The sequence below is a fragment of the Meles meles genome, chromosome 2 (assembly GCF_922984935.1).
Source record: "Meles meles chromosome 2, mMelMel3.1 paternal haplotype, whole genome shotgun sequence".
Lineage (NCBI taxonomy): Eukaryota > Metazoa > Chordata > Mammalia > Carnivora > Mustelidae > Meles > Meles meles.
The window spans coordinates 136,596,483-136,617,424 of NC_060067.1; the positions used below are offsets into that span (position 1 = coordinate 136,596,483).

General features: G+C 40.2%; 3 protein-coding genes and 1 pseudogene across 3 annotated transcripts in view; 3 read left to right on the plus strand and 1 right to left on the minus strand.

The window, feature by feature from the left end:
• APELA (apelin receptor early endogenous ligand) overlaps positions 1-3,138 on the plus strand; it is a 28,279-nt gene extending 25,141 nt beyond the window's left edge. The window contains exon 3 of the mRNA XM_045987520.1: positions 3,117-3,138. The gene's annotated coding sequence lies outside the window, so the exon portion shown is untranslated. The remainder of the gene's footprint in view (positions 1-3,116) is intronic.
• Positions 3,139-3,861: 723 nt separating this feature from the next.
• Positions 3,862-4,838, plus strand: LOC123937377 (annotated as a pseudogene).
• A 9,876-nt stretch (positions 4,839-14,714) lies between these two features.
• LOC123937566 (tripartite motif-containing protein 60-like) lies at positions 14,715-16,136 on the plus strand. The gene has a single exon (XM_045998521.1). It carries the CDS (start codon positions 14,715-14,717, stop codon positions 16,134-16,136), a length of 1,422 nt encoding a protein of 473 aa, XP_045854477.1.
• A 3,983-nt stretch (positions 16,137-20,119) lies between these two features.
• LOC123936754 (high mobility group protein B1-like) lies at positions 20,120-20,865 on the minus strand. The gene has a single exon (XM_045997305.1). It carries the CDS (start codon positions 20,744-20,746, stop codon positions 20,120-20,122), a length of 627 nt encoding a protein of 208 aa, XP_045853261.1. The 5' UTR covers positions 20,747-20,865.
• Between the last annotated feature and the right edge of the window lie 77 nt (positions 20,866-20,942).

A 20,942-nucleotide genomic window follows, 5' to 3' on the forward strand; every position in this document is an offset into this window, starting at 1 on the left:
TTATTGCTTTCAGTTGTGGCATTTAAGGTTATACATCCTCGATACATACTCTGCCACTGCGAGCTTTTTTTATTACTTAATTCAGGATTACCAGGGTAAGGGCAAAGATTCTTTAAAAATCTATAAAAACTCAACAACCAGTCACATGTACACTGGAAGTGGCATACCAGAACAAATCCATGATAATGGAGCCAAATTTAGTCACTGATGAGATGGAGGGGGAGACAGAGGATGTCAAATATGTATACTTTAAACTTAACTTCCCCTACAATTTGATCAATTTGATATTTACTATTTTTTATAAAAGTTTCAGTTAAAAGTTCTTTGTAATTGCTAACATTTTCAGAACACAAAGGAAAATAGATTTTACATAGTTTAATCAAGATGGTTAAGGGGATCAGAAGCAATGGTGCCACCCCAATTTGGGGCCACGAGGTGAGTCAGGGAAGTGGAGCAGATGGCAACGAGTGGACCAAGTAAGAGTTGATCCTCTCTCTTGGCTTAGTTCCTTCCAAACTCTGATATCAGTGCAGTCTTTGGTTCTATTTTTGTACTATTTTTATTCCTTCCCAGAGCCAGCACTAGAATATGTGGACAAAAAATTTAAGGGCGTGCTCAAAACCTCACTAAACAAGTAATGGTTTAACACCATTTTTGAGAAGAATAAAAAAACCAAAAAAAATGCATGATGAGCAAAATATCAGTTTTTTAAATAAAGACAGGATCAACCAAGCCATGTTAGAGCCTGAAGCAAAGGGAAAAAATGAGTAATTCTAATTCAGTAAGAAGAACCTTATTTTAGCATATTGAAGTCGCATTCCAGGCTTTGTTTCTTCTCTTTGTTCTCACTTCCCAAAATGACCTCACTCTGTAAACCCTAGGTCTGTATCCCATTTTCCATTGTTGGCTTCCACCCGGCCAGAATGTTCATGGAAAGAACATTGGGTACTAGCTGTGGCATCTTTTTACATCTAAGCTCTCATCCTACTATAAAATCATAATGGGATTCCAAGGAGTCTCAGTAAGTGGTGGTGAGGTTGGCTTGAAGCTCGTCCCTTTCAACTGCTCTGCAGAAAAGCCCTCAGCCTTATCTGGAAGTTTGTTACTTGACTACGCTGGGAATCCACAAGAACTACCTATGCCGCCATCTCACTACATATTTAGGAATATTACAAAACCCAGTTTTTACAAGTTCTCATATACTGTATATCAACCGCTTTGTATCACTTGCTATGTAGTAAGTGGCTATAGAATATTCTCAAAAGTTTTTACTTTGGTAATGGGTAAAAGTAAAGAATATTTTGGTATGTATCCATTTTTCTATTTTTAATGTAACATGTCCTGGGAGCATGTGTTACTATATTAGTTTCCATACTATTTTTTCTTCCATTGAGGTGTTAATAAAATTTTTGTGTTTCATAACTCAGAGTTACGCTTAACTAAGTACAACTTGTATAAACTGAGCCATAAGTATCATGGAAAGTTCAAATACAACAAGTAAACCAAAACAAAAATATTTCTAATTCTTTAGTATTTGGTAAGATATTTTAATAATGCTAGCTTTGAAAAATAAAAAACTTCCAAATTTATAATGTGACAAAAACAAAAACAACAGGGGCACCAGAGTGGCTCAGTGGGTTAAAGTCTCTGCCTTCCGCTCAGGTCACAATCTCATGGTCTTGGGATAGAGCCCCACATCGGGCTCTCTGCTCTGCGGAGAACCTGCTTCCCCCTCTCTCTCTGCCTGCCTCTGCCTACTTGTGATCTTTCTGTCAAATAAATAAATAAAATCTTTAGGGAAAAAAAAAAAAACACAAAACAGGGTACCTTCTGTTAAAATAGCCTTCCCTGTAATGAGATTGTAGATGATTGTTGTCCATGTTGTTTTCAAAGTATCTGAGCCTCTTTTTAAAAAGTATTAATTTAGGAGGGGCACCAGGGTGGCTCAATCTTGATTTCAGCTCAGGTCACAATCTCAGGGTTGTGAGATCAAGCTCTGCACTGGGCCTGAAGCCTACTTAAGATTCCCTCTCTCCTACTCCCTAGTTGCCTCCCCACTCTCTAAAGAAAAAAAATACATATTACTTAGGTTTACCATTTAATTTTAAAATGCACTTGAAGGGCGCCTGGGTGGTTCAGTGGGTTAAAGCCTCTGCCTTCAGCTCAGGTCAGGATCCCAGGGTCCTGGGATGGAGTCCCACATCTGGCTCTCTGCTCGGCAGGGAGCCTGCTTCCTCCTCTCTCTCTGCCTGCCCCTCTGCCTAATTGTGATCTCTGTATGTCAAATAAATAAATAAAATCTTTTAAAAAAAATAAAAATAAAAAATAAAAGTACACTTGAGGGGAACCTCAGTGGCTCAGTCAGTTAAGCATCCGACTCTTGATTTCAGCTTGGGTCATGATCTCGGGATTGTGAATTGCCCTGCATCAGGCTCCCCTCTTGGTGGGGAATTTGCTTGAGATTCTCTCTCCTTACCTCTTCCTCTGCCCCACCCCTCTGATGCATGCTCTTTCTCTCTCTCTCTCTACAAATAAACACGTCTTTAAAAACTTAAAAAAGTGTGAGCCACAGGGTGGCTTAGTCGGTTAAGCATTCGCCTTCAGCTTAGGTCATGATCCCAGGGTCCTGGGATTGAGTCCCACATTGGGCCGATTTATCCGCAGGGAGCCTGCTTCTCCCTCTGCCTGCTCTGCCTGCCATTCCCCCCCTGCTTGTGCGCTTGCTCACTCTCTGACAAGCAAATAAGTAAATAAACTCTTTTAAAAATAAACAAATAAGGGGCGCCTGGATGGCTCAGTGGGTTAAGCCGCTGCCTTCAGCTCGGGTCATGATCTCGGGGTCCTGGAATGGAGTCCCGAGTCGGGCTCTCTGCTTGGTGGGGGGCCTGCTTCCCTCTTTTTCTCTGCCTGCCTCTCTGCTTACTTGTGATCTCTCTCTGTAAAATAAATAAATAATCTTTTAAAAAAATAAATTAAAAGTGCACTTGCTAAAAAGGGAGAGGAGGGAGGGAGGAAAGAAGGGACTCAGTCTTTTGCAAAGTAGTTTCCCTATAACTATTGGATTAAGCATTATTTTGCCTGTTTTATTTATTTAAAAGATTTTATTTATTTGACAGAGAAAGAGCATCAGAAGGGAAGACCTGAGCCAAACACAGACACCTAACCAACTGAACCACCCAGGCACCCACCCATTTTTAGATGAAGAAACTGAAAGTTAGAAAATGGAAGTAAACTAAAATCACACAGGTAGCAAACTGATACAGCTGGAATGCAAATCCAAGTGCCTTCCAAAATGTGCTCTTAAGTATTAGCCTATAAGAGGAGTTTTAAATTATCAAAGCCACGTATTTTATAATAACATGGAATAAAAAGTAGTTTCCTGACCTGCCACCGAAAACTGGAGCAAATTTTCTAGTGTGTAGATTTTTGCCCCCTCTTGGAGATAGATCGCTGTGGTGGTCACTACTTCAGCTTACTTAGCCAGAACCCTGTGTGTCCATCTGTGTGATTCGTACTTAATTCAACAAAGTTTGGATTAATTCCTTCTGCGCTTTCAAGGAAACTTGGAAATCATTCTGTTGGCTTTAACTATTGTTTTTAATTAAAAGCTTTTATTTATTTATTTGACAGATGGAAATCACAAGTAGGTAGAGAGGCAGGCAGCGAGAGAGAGGGAAGCAGGCTCCCCACTGAGCATAGAGCCTGATGCAGGGCTCGATTCCAGGACCCTGAGATCATGACCTGAGCCAAAGGCAGAGGCTTAACCCACTGAGCCACCCAGGCATCCCAGGCCCATAGATTTTAGTTTAGTTTAGTTTTTTTGTTTGTTTGTTTCTGTTTTTGTTTTTTAAGCTTTACAAATGATACGGCTCTTTCTCAACTCCATCTTCAAGGCAGTGGCTGCAGTGGCTGTGGTTCAGTCATGGACACGCAACTCTCTCTCCGTGCCCAAGAGTGACACACCCTGGAGGTGACTGGACAAGAGATGGTCGCCCAGATTAAGGTTCATGTAGCCTTGCTGGAGGGTATCACTCCAGAAGATCAGGTTGAGCTCCTGGCAGGCCTACCCCTAGAGGCTGAGGCTACCCTCAATCAGTGTGTAGTGGCAGCTCTGACCACCCTGAAGAAGCCCACCGCATGCTTGGAGGCGAAGTCCATGGTTCTCTGGCCTGCACTGGGAAAAGAAGAAGGAAGACTCCCAAGGTGGCCAAGCAGGAGAGAAAGAAGACAGGCAGAGCGAAGCGGCAGATGCAGGACGACTGGCACTCTGTGAATGTTGTGCCCGCCTTTGGCAAGACAAAAGGCCCCAATGCCAACTCTTAAATCCATTGTAATCCAGATTTTCCCCCAATAAAGCCACTTAGTTCAGTCAAAAAAAAAAAAAAAAAAAGAAGGAGAAGAAGAAGAGGGAAGAAGAGGAAAGAAAAAAGAAAGAGCTTTACAAATGAAAGAAAACAATATGGGCCACTTATACCTGCTGCTTCTAAATCTCATTTCTGCTCTCAGGGAAACAGAAATAGGCATTTCAGATGAATTTATATAGTGCGTGCATGTGTTTAAGATTTTATTCATTCATTTGAGAGCGAGAAGGAGAACAAGTGGGGGGGTAGAGGGAGAAGCAGACTTCCTGCTGAACAGAGAGCCTAACACAGGACTCAATCTCCAGACCTGCAGATCATGATGAGAGCCGAAGGCAAACACTTAACCAACTGAGCCACCCCAGACATGTCAGATGTTAGTGGTTTAGCTCATAAAAATCTCATTTAATCGGGGCACCTGGGTGGCTCAGTGGGTTAAGCGTCTGCCTTCAGCTCAGGTCATGATCTCAGGGTCCTGGGATCGAGCCCCACATCGGGCTCTCTGCTGAGCAGAGAGCCTGCTTCCCCCTCTCTCTCTGTCCGCCTCTCTGCCTACTTGTGATCTCTGTCTGTCTAATAAATAAATAAAATCTTTTTTTAAAAATCTCATTTAGTCTCCAAGAAGTCAAATTGTACTGTGTCATGAGCATGCTATGAAGACACACACATTTGTGTCTTTCCACAATGTCAGCTTTATTCAGTCATAAAGCAAGGTTAACAAAATTGTAAAGCAGGTTGAGGATTCCAAACTCCATGACATTTCACCATGCACTAATTTGTCTACTTACACGGCATACAAAGCCCAACACAAGTCATACAACAAACAAGACAGAGAGTAGGAAGTTAACGAACCAAACGGGAAGTCAGTCTGTGGGTGTGTAGTTGAGGTAAGTCTTGGATCTGGTCCAGGTCAGCTCTTGGCACTTACTGCTTATTATGTTCAAGCAGTGAAGGATCTCGGTTCTGTTCAGAGATCAGTCAGGCAGAGCCTTTGGTGGCAGCTGCCTTTTTTTAAGTGGCCAGACATAGAGGGGTCAATGTCTGAAGAAGCTGACAGTTTGCTGCCAAAATCCTCCCCTTTTAAAGGAATTTAATTAATCTTGGGCCCCTGCAAACCTCCTTTGCTTCTGCTTATCAGTTCTGGGGTGTCATCAACTGCTACTGGTCTCAGTGCTATCTGGCAGCTGCAACACCCCTGACTGTTTGTGTCATTGCTTGACACAGGGCCCTTGACATGAGTGAAATATCCTATTCTCTACATATTGTTACCGCCCCACCCCCATTTTCTGTGTGCTAGATGAGAAACAGGTACAAAAAGATAACCTGCCAAAGGTTACACAAAGCAGTGCTTGGTTTACATTCCTGCCAGCCTGGTTCCAAAGCCAGACCTTAACCATCACTTTTTCCTCTCTATATGCAGAAGCAAACAAATACACGTACCCATACATATACACAGACATATATATGTTTCATACTACATATTAAAACTTTGTCATGTGCCTTTGCAGGCCTTTACTTGTACGCATGAGGGCAGGCAGAGGAAGAGCAAGTTGCTAAAACAAGATGGAGCAGCCAAAGACCAAGAATACAAAGCATCCAGAGAATAACAAGCATGAAAAATAATCTTTGGCTGAGAAACTAGATCACTGATCAACTAGGAAGAGTTTCAGTCCTTAAAGCACAAACTGGGGGAGCAGCAGGCAGAGAGAGAAGCAAGCTCCCTGCTCAACAGGGAGACCCGCCCGCGCAGGGCTTGATATCTGGATTCTGGGATCATGATCTAAATGGAAAGCAGATGCTTAACCGACTGAGCCACCCAGGCACCCCTTAAATGATAATTCTTAAAAGCAATGCGTTGAGAAGAAAATCCATGCATAACGATCAACTCCTTAATTAGCATACAGCAGGTAGGCTGGCCCTATCTGATTGGATCATGATGTACCCTACAAAGCATGGCCAGCCTTTCAGGATTCAGTGTCATACCAATGTCATAAGTAATTTTTTATGTCATGAACTGTGATAGGAAATGACTCAAATTTTCTATCTCACAGTATTTAAATTAAAACCATATGCTCATCCCACAATAAAAGAACAAAGGAAAAGAGGGTAAGCTCTTGCCACCAGCAATTCAAAAGGTTTAGGAAGCCCAAGAACAGAATTTGGTGAAGAATCTCTAATTCACACCCGTATTTTTTTTTAAAGATTTTATTTATTTGATGGAGAGAGAGAGACAGTGAGAGAGGGAATACAAGCAGTGGGAGTGGGAGAGGGAGAAGCAGGTTCCCCACTGAGCAGGGAGCCTGATGCGGGGCTCAATCCCAGGACCCTGGGATCATAACCTGAGCCAACGGCAGACGCTTAATGACCGAGCGACCCAGGTGCCCTTCACACCTGTATTTTAATTCCCACCACTCACCACTTCCCAAAATTCTTAAGTCACTGAATTTTAGCCAATTCTCCTTTCAAAATTCAAATTTTATTGTATCATGGTAAAGGTTTAGAATGCTTCACTGGCGAAGGCACCTGGGTGGTTCCATCAGTAGAACATAAGATCCCTAAAATCAGGTTCCATATTGTGTGCAGGGATTACTTAAAAAAAAAAAAAAAACTTAATGCATGTGAGGGGCTTGTAGAATCCCCGTGTACTCGAGAATCTTCACAGCTAATCTTGGACAGATTTTCTTTTTAGGAATGAAGGAAAATTCTCCTATTTTTGAGCCATTCTTTTATGTCAATTCTACAAAATTGCATGTAACTTTATAAATATTTTTAAAAGATATAGTTTTGTAAATATTTAATATTCTGCTAATTTGATTTTGAATTGTAAATGTTAAGTATTGCTTTTGAAGTTTTTATGTTTTATTATACTTTGTTAAAAAGGAAAAACTGTACATTTTAGAATGTTTTTATGAGTAAATTTAATGTACTGAAAATAAAAATTAAAAAAAGCTAAAAAAAAAAAAGCTTCACTGGCTTTTCTTTACGCTATGAAACCGTAGTGACTTTAAAAAGATCAAAATTCTCCATTTTGCCTGAAAAGTACTGCAGCAGCTATTCTGGCCTAGCTCATTGGCTTCCCAAAAGCCATTTTCCATCTTTTCTACTTCATACCCCTCCCTACTTCCCCCTTCTGTACCCTTGGCTACAGAATCTTTCATTCACCAAGTTCTTTAGAGTTACCAGCCTCCTCACTGGCTCCTCCTTCAACATTAAAGATTTCCCGAGGTAACTCAAATCCACTCCTTAAATTTCACCTTAAATAACACTTCCTCAGAAGGGACTTTGGGTGAGTCAGAGTTGAGGTGGGGCATAGTTCTACAGGGTGGGACGGACCCACCCACTAACCCACAGAGATGCAAATTGATCCATTAAGGTGACTGCTGCTCTTTCACCTCAAAGCTTACTATCTCCTCACCTGCCATCCCAAAGTGACCACGTCTGCCTCAAAACTCAGCGTTTTTTTTTTTAAACCAACCTGAAATCCTACTGTGATCCTCAAATTGCTCACAGGAATAAAAATCTTAAGAATATACAAAAGGTTGCCATTGAGAAAAATCAGTTGATGACAACAGCTGCCTGATTACTGAAGGAAACGCCCTCAGCAAAGCTCTTCCCAATCTCCTTGGCCACTAAGGGACATTGAGCATGCGCAGGCAATTACCTACCCACTTCCGGAGGGGTAGCCAATCACCGCAAGGGTCGCGGACGCGCTTCTGTCGAGAACCTGCCCATTCATGCAGATTAGGGCTCTCTGTTGAATGCTGAATCAGGCTCTGGGGCACAGCGTTTCTGGTCTGAGAGGTGCTGAGTGCGTCATCGGTTCCAGGTAAGCCGAGTTTGGTGTCATGAGGTTCAGCTGAGCAAGGGTCTCCTCGGCATCTGCTGGGCGCCAGACTTCGGGGTCATAGCTTGTCTAAGACCTGGTCTCCTCAATGTGGCGAGGGTCTTGTGAAAACGACAGCTCCTTATTCTCAGACCTGTAGAATGAGGATGGGAGTGGTAGCCCTGTTTCAGTTAAATTTTCAAGAAGATGTTGGTTTGAACGAGAATTGTGAATTGCTGGATTATTGCCAAAGCATTATCGTCTTTGGTGGAAGAGAGGTGGGAGGCGAGATGGGAAGTTAAGAGAATGGAATGGTAGCCACCATTTAAAAACCCACTACTCCACAGTGCCTACACCTCCTGGTCAATTGAAACATCCTTTAACTCTCACAAAGATCTTACCATTAGGAATTAACCATTTCAACTCTTGAGATGAGCTGGTTTAGGCTCAGGCATGTTAGGGAATCATTCAAGGTGATGGTGGTTGAAACTGAGAGCTAGAAATCTACCACAGGTTCTCTTTATTCATTAAATACTTTTTGAGCACCCATTATATTGCCCAAGAATAAGAATAAAACTGGAGACACTTTCCCACCAAGAAGCTCACAGTCTGGCAGAGTTGGACATAACCTCTAAGGAATTTCAAAAACTATTGTAGAATCAAATCAGAATTATGATGTATGATTGGGTGCGGAGCTAGGCAAACAGGCTAGGACCAGATCTTGATGGGTCTTAAAGCTCTATTTTTCTTAAAGCAGCAGTTCACAAACTATGGTCCCTTGAGCAGCAACATCATCTGGGAACTTAGAAATAAAACACACCAGCTGAATCAGAACCTGCGAATTTGGCCCAGTAGTCTTTTACCAAGGTGTTTGGGTAATCTTGATGCTATCTAAGGTTTGAGGGCTACTTTCTTAAAGCAATAAAGGACTAGTGGAATGTATTAAGTGGAAAATAAAAGGATTATATTTATATTTGGAAAGATCAGTATAGCTACAGAGTTAGGGAATTGATTGGAAGCACCATTCTGTTTTGGAGTAGAAAGGGGACTCATACTATAGTGGGAAGAGAGAAAAGGACAGTTAACTGGGGTGGTAGCAGTCTGTTCCCACAAAGCTGGTTCTTTTGACTTTATAGTCTGTTAATGGCTTTATTCTGTTAAGTAGGGAAAAGTGACCAGTGTGTGCACTTGGAAAAAGTGGGGCACAGTGATACCTGAAGTGAGTATTTATTTTATGTTCCTTGAACCCTATGAGTTCTCTTTTTTTGCACATACTTTTTTTAAAAGTTACATTTTTTCTTGATTTTTATTTTCCCATTATCCTTTGCAATTCAATTTACTGTTATATTGGGCAAGATTCTTAAAACTTCCTTCAGCCCCAGTTTTCTAATCTCTGACCATTCTATTCAGCCTCACCCTGAACCCAGTGCACTCCACAGCTTAGCTTACTCAGAAGTACCTGTTTTGGGGGCTCAGAGGAGCCTGCAGTTATTCATCTCGGGGTTGTGAATTTGAGCGCCACATGTGATGTAGAGATTACTTAAATAAAAAACTTTTTTTAAAAAGTACCCATTTTGAGGGGCGCCTGGGTGGCTCATTGGGTTAAGCCTCTGCCTTTGGCTCAGGTCATGATCTCAGGGTCCTGGTATAGAGCCACACATCGGGCTCTCTGCTCAGCAGGGAGCCTGCTTCTCCTCCTCTCTCTCTGCCTGCCTCTCTGCCTACTTGTGATCTCTGTCAAATAAATAAAATCTTTAAAAAAAAAAAAAGTACCCATTTTGAAAGTTGTTTTTCTGTTTTTCAAGGTTTTATTTATTTATCAGAGAGCAAGAGAGTACACATGCAGGGGGAGAAGTAGGAGCCTGATGTGGGGCTCCATCCAAGGACCCTGGGATCATGACCTGAGCCAAAGGCAGATGCTTAACCAACTGAGCCACTCAGGTGCCCTCCATTTTGAAAGTATTAAGCGGAATGAGAAGTCACTGAAGCCTTAGTCATTAGCCTATAACATAGTGTGGACAAGTAGGAAGAGTACCTTGGAAGAGACTATGCTTTATGTTATGTAGTTCTGTGTTACTGGAATTTATTACAAGTTGAATGTATTTTAATATAGAATTAAAAGTTTATTTTAAAATTCTGAAGCTCCTCTCCTGTGCCTCCAAACTCAGTACAAGAAAATTTCCTACATCACATTATTATAGTGAACCTGGTGGAAGCTAATACCTTTACCAGTCATGAAGGACTTAGCAACTATATGAGACATAGCAACTTTTAGGTTTAATGGCAGTACTTTTCATATTAAGTGCCAACACAGGCCCATGCGCACAGCTCAGAGATACTGTGGGATCAGTTCCAGACCACTGTCATAAAGTAAGTCAAATGAATTTTGTTTCTCAGTGCATATAAAAGTTATGCTTGCCCTATACTTTAGTTTATTAAGTGTGCAATAGCCTTATGTCTAAAAAAAATCAGTGTACATACTTTAATTAAATAACTTAATGCTAAAAATGCTAACCGTCATTTGAGCTTTCAGTGTGTTATAATCTTTTTGCTGGTGGAGGATCTTGCTTCTGTTTGATGTCTGGTGACTGATCAGGGGGGTGGTTACTGAAGGTTGGGGTGGCTGTGGCAGTTTCTTAAAATGAGGCAGTAGAAATTGCCACTTTGACTCTTCCTTTCATGAATGATTTCTCTGTTGCATGTGATACTGTTTGATAGCATTGCAGTCAGAGTAGAAATTCTTTAAAAATTGGGAGTCTGTCCTCAAACCTTGCTACTGCTTTGTCAGCTGAGGTTATGGCATATTCTAAATCCATTTCAACAGTCTTCATAGCACCTTTACCAGGAGTGGGTTGCATCTCAAGAAATGACTTTTTTCTTGTTGTGCATTAGCAGCTACTAACTCTTCATCCGTTCAACCACAATTTTTTAAAACAAACAAACAAAAACTCAGTATATGAAAAGTACAGTCCTGTAAAGCATGATAAAATAAGGTATACCTGTATGTGTAATAGAAGTATGTGATTTCAGGGGCGCTTGGGTGGCTCAGTGGGTTAAAGCCTCTGCCTTCGGCTTGGGTCGTGATCCCAGGGTCCTGGGATCGAGCCCCGCATCGGGCTCTCTGCTGGGGTGGGGGGAGCCTGCCCCTCCCTCTCTGCCTACTTGTGATTCCTGTCTGTCAAATAAATAAAATCTTTTTTTAAAAAAAAAGAAGTATGTGATTTCAGCTAGATTTCTGAGAGCTTTTGAGACTTTATGAGCTATCTTATAATACTTTTTATTGCACCTTTGTTAAATGGCAGGCACTGTGACATGTGCGTTAATTTTATTTTCACGTTTAATAATTACAATATGAGATAATATTATCTCTTTCTTTGTGAAAAGAAAACTGAAGTTCAGAGAAACTAATTTGGCCAAGGGCACACAGCTAGTTAAGTGGCAGAGTTGGATGAAGACCCAGTTCTATCCGGTATTGCTGCTTCTCCATGTGTGTTACATTTTTGCTGTGATAGTGCTAGAATCAATAAAGCTCTGTCCTTCCTCCTAAAAGTGTTTGAATGTTATCAAATGGGAAGAATTGTGACTATCAAATATGAAAAATATAAGTTGCTTTGAAATAGATGTAGAGGGATGCATAGGATACTTTGGGAGTATGAAGAAGGGACAGTACAGCTTTGTGATTACCGTGCCAATTAATGCAATGTTGTATGAGTGTACTCAGATTATTGCAGACTCGTTTTTCACAGCTCTAATTGAGGATAATAGCTCCTAATTTATAGGGTTGTTTGGAGAGTTTAATTGAATCAGTGACTACATGAAATATCCTAGCTTAGTGCCTAACACATACTAAACCAGAGAAAATTTGTCTTGGTTGAAGTCTCCAAAAGGAGCAGAACTTAGTCCCAAGAAAAGACGGGAGGAAAAGGTAATGTAACCAGTTGAGTCATTTAAGCAGGAAGGAGAACATAACATCTCTGTTTTTAAAAAAGAAAAGAAAAAAAAAAACCTGCTTTCAGGGACCATAGGCAGGTGAAGATGAAGATAATAAGGTATGAAGGGTGAAGGGCTCTGAATGGTAAGCCAAGGGGAGTGCTTTGTCTTGACTGTTGGTGAGTTATTGACAGGTTTAACTGAGAGGAAAGATTTAATCGTTTAAACAGTGATGGTATGAGGGATAAGTTAAAATTATATAGAAGAAGCCGTAGGTAAATGTAGAACTTGGGATAGTCTACCAGGACAAAGGTAGAGGCAGAAGACACTATTCTAGATTGAAAGTTACTTAAGGGTGTTAATAAGTAAATGGGATCCAAGTTCAGATAAATGTAAAATAGAAAGGTGGGGCACCTGGCTGACTCAGTAGGTGGAACATGTGACTTTTAATCTCGAGGTTGCAGGTTCAAGCCCCATGTTGAATGTTGGGATAATGTGAAAAATAAAATATTTAATAAATAGCTTATTGGCCAAGAACAGTAGACACGTTGGCTGCCATTTATGTGATCTCCTTATTTAAAAGGGGGTTATAGGGCCACCCGAGTTAAGCGTCTGCCTTTGGCATGGGTCATCATCTCAGGGTCCTTGGGATTGAGCCCTGCATCGGGCTCCCTGCTCAGTGGAGAGCCTGCTTCTCCCTCTCTCTCTGCCTGCCACTCCCCCTACTTGTGTGCGCTGTCAAATAAGGAAAATATAAATAAATAAGGAAGTAAATAAATGTTATAATCCCCATTCTTACAGATCAAAGAAATGGGATTTTAAAAAGTTACACAGGTTTTACTGAAGTGTACATTAAGTAGCTGAACCAGGATTCAAATGTAATAGACTTTTTTCTTTAAAGATTTTACTTACTGTGGGGGGAGAAGGAGGGAGGGAAAGAGGCCAGCAGAGGGAGATGAAGGGTTCCCGCTGAGCAGAGGGAGCCCAATGCAAGGCTCGATCCCACGACCTGAGCTGAAGGCAGATGCTTAACTGACTGAGCCACCCAGGTGCTCCAGGTGTGTTGGGTATCTTAAAAACAAGCCGGGAAATTTCTCACTAATTTTTATTTTTTTAAGATTTTTTAAGATTTTGCACAAGCAAGAGAGTGTACAAAGGGGGAGCAGCACAGGGAGAGGGAGAAATAGACTTCCCACTGAGCAGGAAGCCCAAAATGGAGCTCAGTCTCAGGACCCCGAGATGAAAGGTGGTTGCTTAACTGGCTGAGCCATGCAGGAGCCCCTCTCCCTAACTCTTATTTCGAACATTTCAAACCTATAGAAAAACCTTCAGGTAAACCTTTTGCTTAGATGCACCAGTTTCTAACTTTTTGTTACACATCTTAAAATTATTGAGCCTTCTGAAAGTAAGTTGCAACCATCAAGATGGTGTCCCTGCCCCCCAAAGTATATATTGCAGAACAAGGATGTTTTTACTTCTTACCTATGGTAAATTAATATGTTAACACAATTTAATACTGATAGAATATGAAATGTAGTTCATAACTAAAATTCTCCCATTTATCCCAGAAATATTCCTTTAGTTTCTCTTTTAAGATCCCAGATTCAGTCAGGTATTGTATATTTTTGTCTGTCATATTTCTGAAACTTTTTTGTGTTTTTCATGACATTTACATTTTGAAGAATACATACTGATTGTCGTGTAGAATGCCCCCCTATTTAAGTTAGACTGCTTGTTTTCTTATGACTGGATTGAGATGGAGTTTTTTTGTTTTTTTTTTTTGCAAGGATATCTTACAGGTTTTGCTGCTGTTGTTGAAATATGTGAAATGAATGACTATAACTATAAATTCCTGTTTTTTTTTTTTTTTCAAGAGCTTCTGCACAATGATTTTAGCATTTACTGATGAGTCTTGTGTGACTGTTTTAATACATTGGTGATTGTGGTGTCATTTTTTTTTTTTTTAAGATTCCATCTATTCATTTGACAGACAGAGATCACAAGTAGACAGAGAGGCAGGCAGAGAGAGAGAGAGGGAAGCAGGCTCGCCGCTGAGCAGAGAGCCCGATACGGGACTCGATCCCAGGACCCTGAGATCATGACCCGAGCCGAAGGCAGCGGCCCAACCCACTGAGCCACCCAGGCGCCCTGGTGTCATATTTTTAACTTAATCGTCTTTTCTCACCCATAGGAAAGATTCCTAGTCTTGGACCTACAGGTGCTTGCTTGCTTTTTTATTAACATATAATGTATCATTTGTTTCAGGGCTACTACAGCTGCTTTCTTGAACAGGAAAGTCATTAAGCCTGACTTGACAGCATTGAGTGGGAAGAACAGCAGCCCATCTGATACGTTCTAGTATGCAATAGACTGCAGCCTGTGCAGTATTCTTGGCAAAAGACTCTAGAGCTAAGGGGCAGGGAGATGAACAGGTTTATATAGACTATCATCAATATGCCAATCCAGTGAAACTGGAAGCTGGTTAGTTTTCAAGGTCTGTGGGAGGATATCATCCACTGTTCGTTAGCTGGGTCTTGAGCGATAGAGAGCCAAGCTTTACTAAAGGATATACTGCCTTACTCACCACCTTTATTCACGGCTCAATGGAGTTTATGACAGCCCTGGCAGACCTCCAAACGGGGGCCAGCTGTCCCATCTGTCTGGACTACTTGAAAGAACCAGTGACCATCAACTGTGGGCACAACTTCTGTCTCTCCTGCATCAGTATGTTCTGGAAGGATCTAAATGGTACATTCCCCTGCCCCTTTTGCCGTTACTGCTCTCCAGAAAGGAAATTCACAAACAATCCCCAATTGAGCAATTTGATTGAAATTGCTAAGCTACTACGAGTAAGAAGAAGCAAGAGGAAGAGGAAGGAAGAGAAGCTTATGTGTGAAAAACATAATCAGGTTTTGACATTTTTCTGTCAGAAGGACCTAGAAGTTTTATGTCCACAGTGTAGTTTCTCCACTGATCACCGGAGTCACTATATTTGGCCCATAGAGAAGGCTGCTCCTTATCATAGGAAAAGATTGCAGAATTGCATTGAACCATGGAAGGAGAGAGTAGAACAAGTTGAAAAGGTGATAACTATGCAAAGCAGGAAATCATCGGAACTGAAGAAGAAGGTACAGTGTAGGAGAGAAGAAATAAAGTCTGAATTTGAACAAATTTTGTTGTTTCTCAAAAATGAGCAAGAGATTGTTCTTCGGCAATTACAAGATGAAGAAATGGATATTTTAACAAAACTAAATGAAAACCTAACAACATTTTCAAGTCATCTTTCCACATTAAAACATCTGTCAAAGCAGATAGAGGGCAAATCTACTAAATCAGAGCTGGAATTACTGACAGATGTTAAAAGTATCTACCATAGGTATAAAACCTTAAAGGCCCCTGAGCCTTTTTCATTCCAATTAAAGGAATATGGTTACCATCTTGCTCCACAATATTCTGGCCTAAATAAAATTATCAACAGATTTCAGGTGGATCTAATTCTCGATCCTGAAACAGCACATCGTAAGCTTATTGTCTCAGAAGATAGAAAAACTGTCCAGTATGGAAATAAAAGGCATAACTTACCTCATAACCCAAGGAGGTTCTATCTCTGTCCAGCTGTTCTGGGTTCTAGGGGTTATAATTCTGGCAGGCAGTATTGGGAGGTGAAAGTGAAAGATAAGCCTGAATGGATCGTGGGTGTCTGTAAAGACTCTCTTCCCAGAAGGAGAAAGAATCAGAAGCAACCAATTTTAGCACAGGATGGATTATGGGGTGTTGGACGATGTAGTCAGAGTAATTATATTGCATTGGGTCCTAAAAAAATTAATCTTCTGCCAAAAGTAATACCTAGAAAAATCGGCATTTTTTTAGACTCTGAATTGTGTGAGATTTCTTTTTATAATTTGAGTGATAGATCCCTTCTCTTTATTTTTGACTATTATTTTACAGAAACACTTTGGCCTTATTTCTATACTGGAACTGACTCAAAACCTCTTAAAATCTGTACAGTGACAGATTCTGAATGATGAATTATTGTAAAACTCTTACTTTTGTTGTTTGTTTCAGGTGGTAGGTAAAACTAAGCCAATGAATGCAGTCTCAACAGTTCTGTTGTGGTTTTTGTTGTTGAGTTTTTGTTTTAGTTTTAGTTTTCCCTTTAAACAACCAGAATGATTTTATCTTTTCTTTTAAATGTGGTTATAATGAAACAGAAGAAAGAAAAATTAAGGAGTTGATGCCCATTTGCGGTTGCACCAAAAGCCGTAAGATTCTTAGGGGTAGACCTAACCATAGAGATAAAGGATCTTTACTCAGAAAACTATAGAACACTCCTAAAAGAAATTGAAGAAGACACAAAGAAGTGGAAAAATGTTCCATGATAATGGATTGGAAGAACAAATGTTAAAATGTTTGTGCTACCTGGGGTAATCTATACATTCAGTTAAACCCTATCAGAATACCATCAACTATTTTTTTTTATACCATCAACTTTTATCACAGAACCAGAACAAATAATCCTAAAATTTGTATGGAACCAGAAAAGACCCCAGATAGCTAAAGGAATGTTTAAAAAGAAAACCAAAACTGGTGGCATCACAATTCCAGACTTGAACTATTACAAAGATGTAATCATCAAGGCAGTATGGTACTGGCGCAAGAACAGACACACAGATCCATGGAACAGAATAGAGAGCTCAGAAATGGAGCCTCAACTCTATGGTCAACTAATCGTCAACAAAGCAGGGGAGAACATCCAGTGGGAAAAAAGACTCTTCCACAAATGGTGTTGGGAAAATTGGACAGTCACATGCAGAAGAGTAAAACTGGACCATTTCCTTACACCATACATAAAGGTAGACTCAAAATGAAAGACCTCAGTGTGAGACAGGAACCCATCAAAATCCTAGAGAACACAGGCAGTAACCTCTTCAACCTCAGCTGCAGCAACTTCTTGCTAGACGCATCTCCAAAGGCAAGGGAAGCAAAGGCAAAAATGAACTATTGAGACTTCATCAAGATCAAAAGCTTTTGCACAGAAAGGAGACAGCAAAATGGAAAGACACAGAATGGGAGAAAGTATTTGTAAATAACATGATCAGATAAAGGGCTGGTATCCAAAATCTGTAAAGAACTTACCAAACTCAACACTCAAAGAATAGTCCAAACAAGAAATGGCAGAAGACATCCAAGTGGCCAGCAGCAATTTCATGTGAAAATGTTCTCAACATCACTTATCAGTGAAATACAAATCAAAACCACAGTGACATACTGCCTCACACCAGTCAGAATGGCTAAAATTAAGTCAGGAAATGACAGATGTTGGTGAAGATATAGTGAAAGGGGAATCTCTTACACCGTTGGTGGGAATGCAGGTTGGTGCAGCCACTCTGGAAAACAGTTTGGAGGGTCCCAAAAAAGTTGAAAATAGAGCTACTCTGTGAGGCAACAATTGTACTACTGGGTATTTACCCCAAAGATAGAAAAAGGGGACATCTGCACCCCAGTGTTCATAGCAGTGTCCACAATAGCTGACTGTGGAAAGAGCCCAGATGTCCCATCAACAGATGAATGGATAAAGAAGTGTGTGTGTGTATGTATGTGTGTATGATGGACTATGACTCAGCCATCAGAAAGAATGAAATCTTGAAATTTGGAACAAAGTGAATGGAACTAGAGGGTATTGTGCTAAGCGAAATAAGTTGATTAGAGAAAGATAGTTATCATACATCTCACTGATGAGTGGAATTTGAGAAACAAGTCAGAGGATCATAGGGAAGAGAGGAAAAACAAGATGAAACCAGAGAGGGAGACAAACCATAAGAGAGTGTTAAAATATAGGAACAAACAGGGTTGTGGGAGGGGAGTGGAGGGACGGGGTAACTGGGTGATTGATAATAAGGAGGGCACATGATGTAGTGAGCACTGGGTTTTATATAATATAGACAGATGAATCAGCCCTGTACCCCTGAAACCAGTAATACATGTGTTTGTTAATTGAATTTAAATGAAAAATGTTTAAAAATGTGGTTTTAATGCTTGTCCTATAGACAAATTATGGGATCAATTGGAGAGTAATTGTCAATAAAAGTCCAGTATTTTTTTTCTGTATTGCATACATATTTTGCCTATATATATATATATATACACACACACACACACACCACACAAATACATACACACTTTATGAAAGGCAGACGTGACCATTCCAGGACTATGGCCTCTGTAAAGGCAGCCCCTTTCCACTTTATTCTGTTTACCTCAATATTTCTCTAACATGTTTTGTTCTTTTTATCTTGTGTGTCTTGACTTAGAATTATGGAAAATGAGGTAATACCCCCACCATATACATGCAGCATATACTTATTATATTAGGTAAACACACAGTAAATCATCTTCCCTCTGATATGCAGAATTTAAGAAACAAGGCAGAGGATGATCATAGGGGAACGGGAGAAAAATAAGAAACCAGAGAGGGAGACAAACGATAAGAGACTTTCTTTTTTTTTTTTTTTTTTTAACTAATATTTAAAACCTCTGCAATTATTAGTTTATTAGTATCATCCAGGACTCAGATGTTCAGTTCCTCCTGAAATTACATAAATGCAAATGGAAAGAATCCAAGTCAAAATTATATAACAAAACAGCACTCCATCACAAAAGCGTGTAAAATTACAAGAACGCTATTTTAAAACACTGGCACTTTAAGAGAACGATAATCTCAAAAAACCACAAAATTGCCAAATTGTTCCCTAAACTGCTATGTAGATAAACATGAGTCTAATGAATGGGTTAGGGTTTTGTAACGAGAAATCAAATTCAAATCAGGTAACTCATACTGAAATACAAAGTTTTAAGTGTCTTCTTCCCTCAGGTCTATTTGACTTACATAAAGGAGCAAACTATAATGTAGGAAAATACACCTGATTTTAAATGTGGCATACATTTTATAAGTTGGCCCAATTAATTAAAAATACCTTTAATGAAAGTCAGGTTTCCTAAGAAATCTATATTCAGATAAATAGGAGAAGACATTTACAGCCAGCCCTTTTTTTTTCCAGAGCCTTTGCTGGGACTAATGTCAACAAAAAATTTAATATGGCAGTCTTGTATTTTAAGCTCACGCTTTTGGGGATACATTCTCAGGTCTTTAATGTGGGAACTGCAAATATAACTGCCATTACATGGTAATGGGAGTTAAAGAATGTAGAGTCCTCAAGTAAAGATTAGAACATACTTTTCTCTTAGTCCTTCAAGGACAGACTTTTCAAAATGTTTGATTCTACTAATCCCATGCTGTGACTAGACTGGTTACTCTTCACTTTATAAACGTGACTGGGCTATGAGAGATCTGGTATCAATCGATCAAGATTTGAGTTTCAGTTATGGATGAAAACTGTCTCAATTCAACTTTTATTACCCTCATCATGAGTATGCAGGGTGCAGACAAAAGCTTTTTTATCAGCTAACTATATGAAAAGATAAACACTGTAATAATCCATGTGATCCAAAATGGGCAAAAGCAAAAGACTAGCTTCCCCTCAAGAAGAAAAATTTCAGACCTATGAAAAGGACAACAATACTAATAAAAAAAATTGTATTTACTTAGAAGCATTCAGAATGTCAACAAAACAGCTGCAACTTTTTTTTTTTTTTGCAATTACAGAGTGGTATTCAGTTAACAGAACAATTATTTCGTAGAAACTGCATCAGAGACAACTGAAGATGAAAAACTACCATCCCCATATATAACTAATTTGTGCTGTGCACCAACAAGAACCTGCTTTAAGTTTCCATGCCAATTTACAACCCCCATACTGTACCAGGCAAGGTTAGTGGCTATTGAAAATACCACCAGGACAGGGCTATCTAAAGACACATTCGGTGGTGTGTTAACTATACAAAAAAAGAAACTGTACAGTTTAAAAACAAATCTTACACAGCCTTACATTTCAATTTTTTTCTTTAAAAGGAGTGAGTTGAAGAAAAAAAAAACTGCGCTAGAACCAACTTATTCATCATCTTCATCTTCCTCTTCCTCCTCCTCTTCATCCTCTTCATCTTCCTCATCCTCCTCCTCTTCCTTCTTTTTCTTGCTCTTTTCAGCCTTGACAACTCCCTTTTTTGCCGCATCAGGCTTTCCTTTAGCTCGGTATGCAGCAATATCCTTTTCATATTTTTCCTTCAGCTTAGCAGCCTTCTTTTCATAAGGCTGCTTGTCATCTGCAGCAGTGTTATTCCACATTTCTCCCAGTTTCTTTGCAACATCACCAATGGATAGGCCTGGATGTTCTCCTTTGATTTTTGGGCGATACTCAGAACAAAACAAGAAAAAGGCCGAAGGAGGCCTCTTGGGTGCATTGGGATCCTTGAACTTCTTTTTTGTTTCCCCTTTAGGGGGAATATAAGTTTTCATTTCTCTTTCATAACGGGCCTTGTCAGCCTTTGCCATGTCTTCAAATTTTCCTTTCTCTTTAGCAGACATGGTCTTCCACCTTTCTGAGCACTTCTTAGAAAACTCTGAGAAGTTGACTGAAGCATCTGGGTGCTTCTTCTTGTGCTCCTCTCGGAAAGTTTGCACAAAGAATGCATATGATGACATTTTGCCTCTCGGCTTCTTAGGATCTCCTTTGCCCATGTTTAATTATTTTCCTCAGCGAGGCACAGAGTCGCCCAGTGCCTGTCTGGCTCTCACTTGCCCCGGCGCTGTCTCTATGGAGCTCAATGTACTGCAATGGCTGTGAGAGCGGGAGCCAGATGCAGCCTCCTCACTCTCTCCGCTCTGTAACATTACTCTCCGAGACTTTCTTTTTTTTTAAGATTTTTTTTTTTTT

Excerpts from the sequence above, each read along its gene's own strand:
- LOC123937566 (XM_045998521.1), top strand. The coding sequence starts at position 14,715 with ATGGAGTTTATGACAGCCCTGGCAGACCTCCAAACGGGGGCCAGCTGT.
- LOC123936754 (XM_045997305.1), bottom strand. The coding sequence starts at position 20,746 with ATGGGCAAAGGAGATCCTAAGAAGCCGAGAGGCAAAATGTCATCATAT.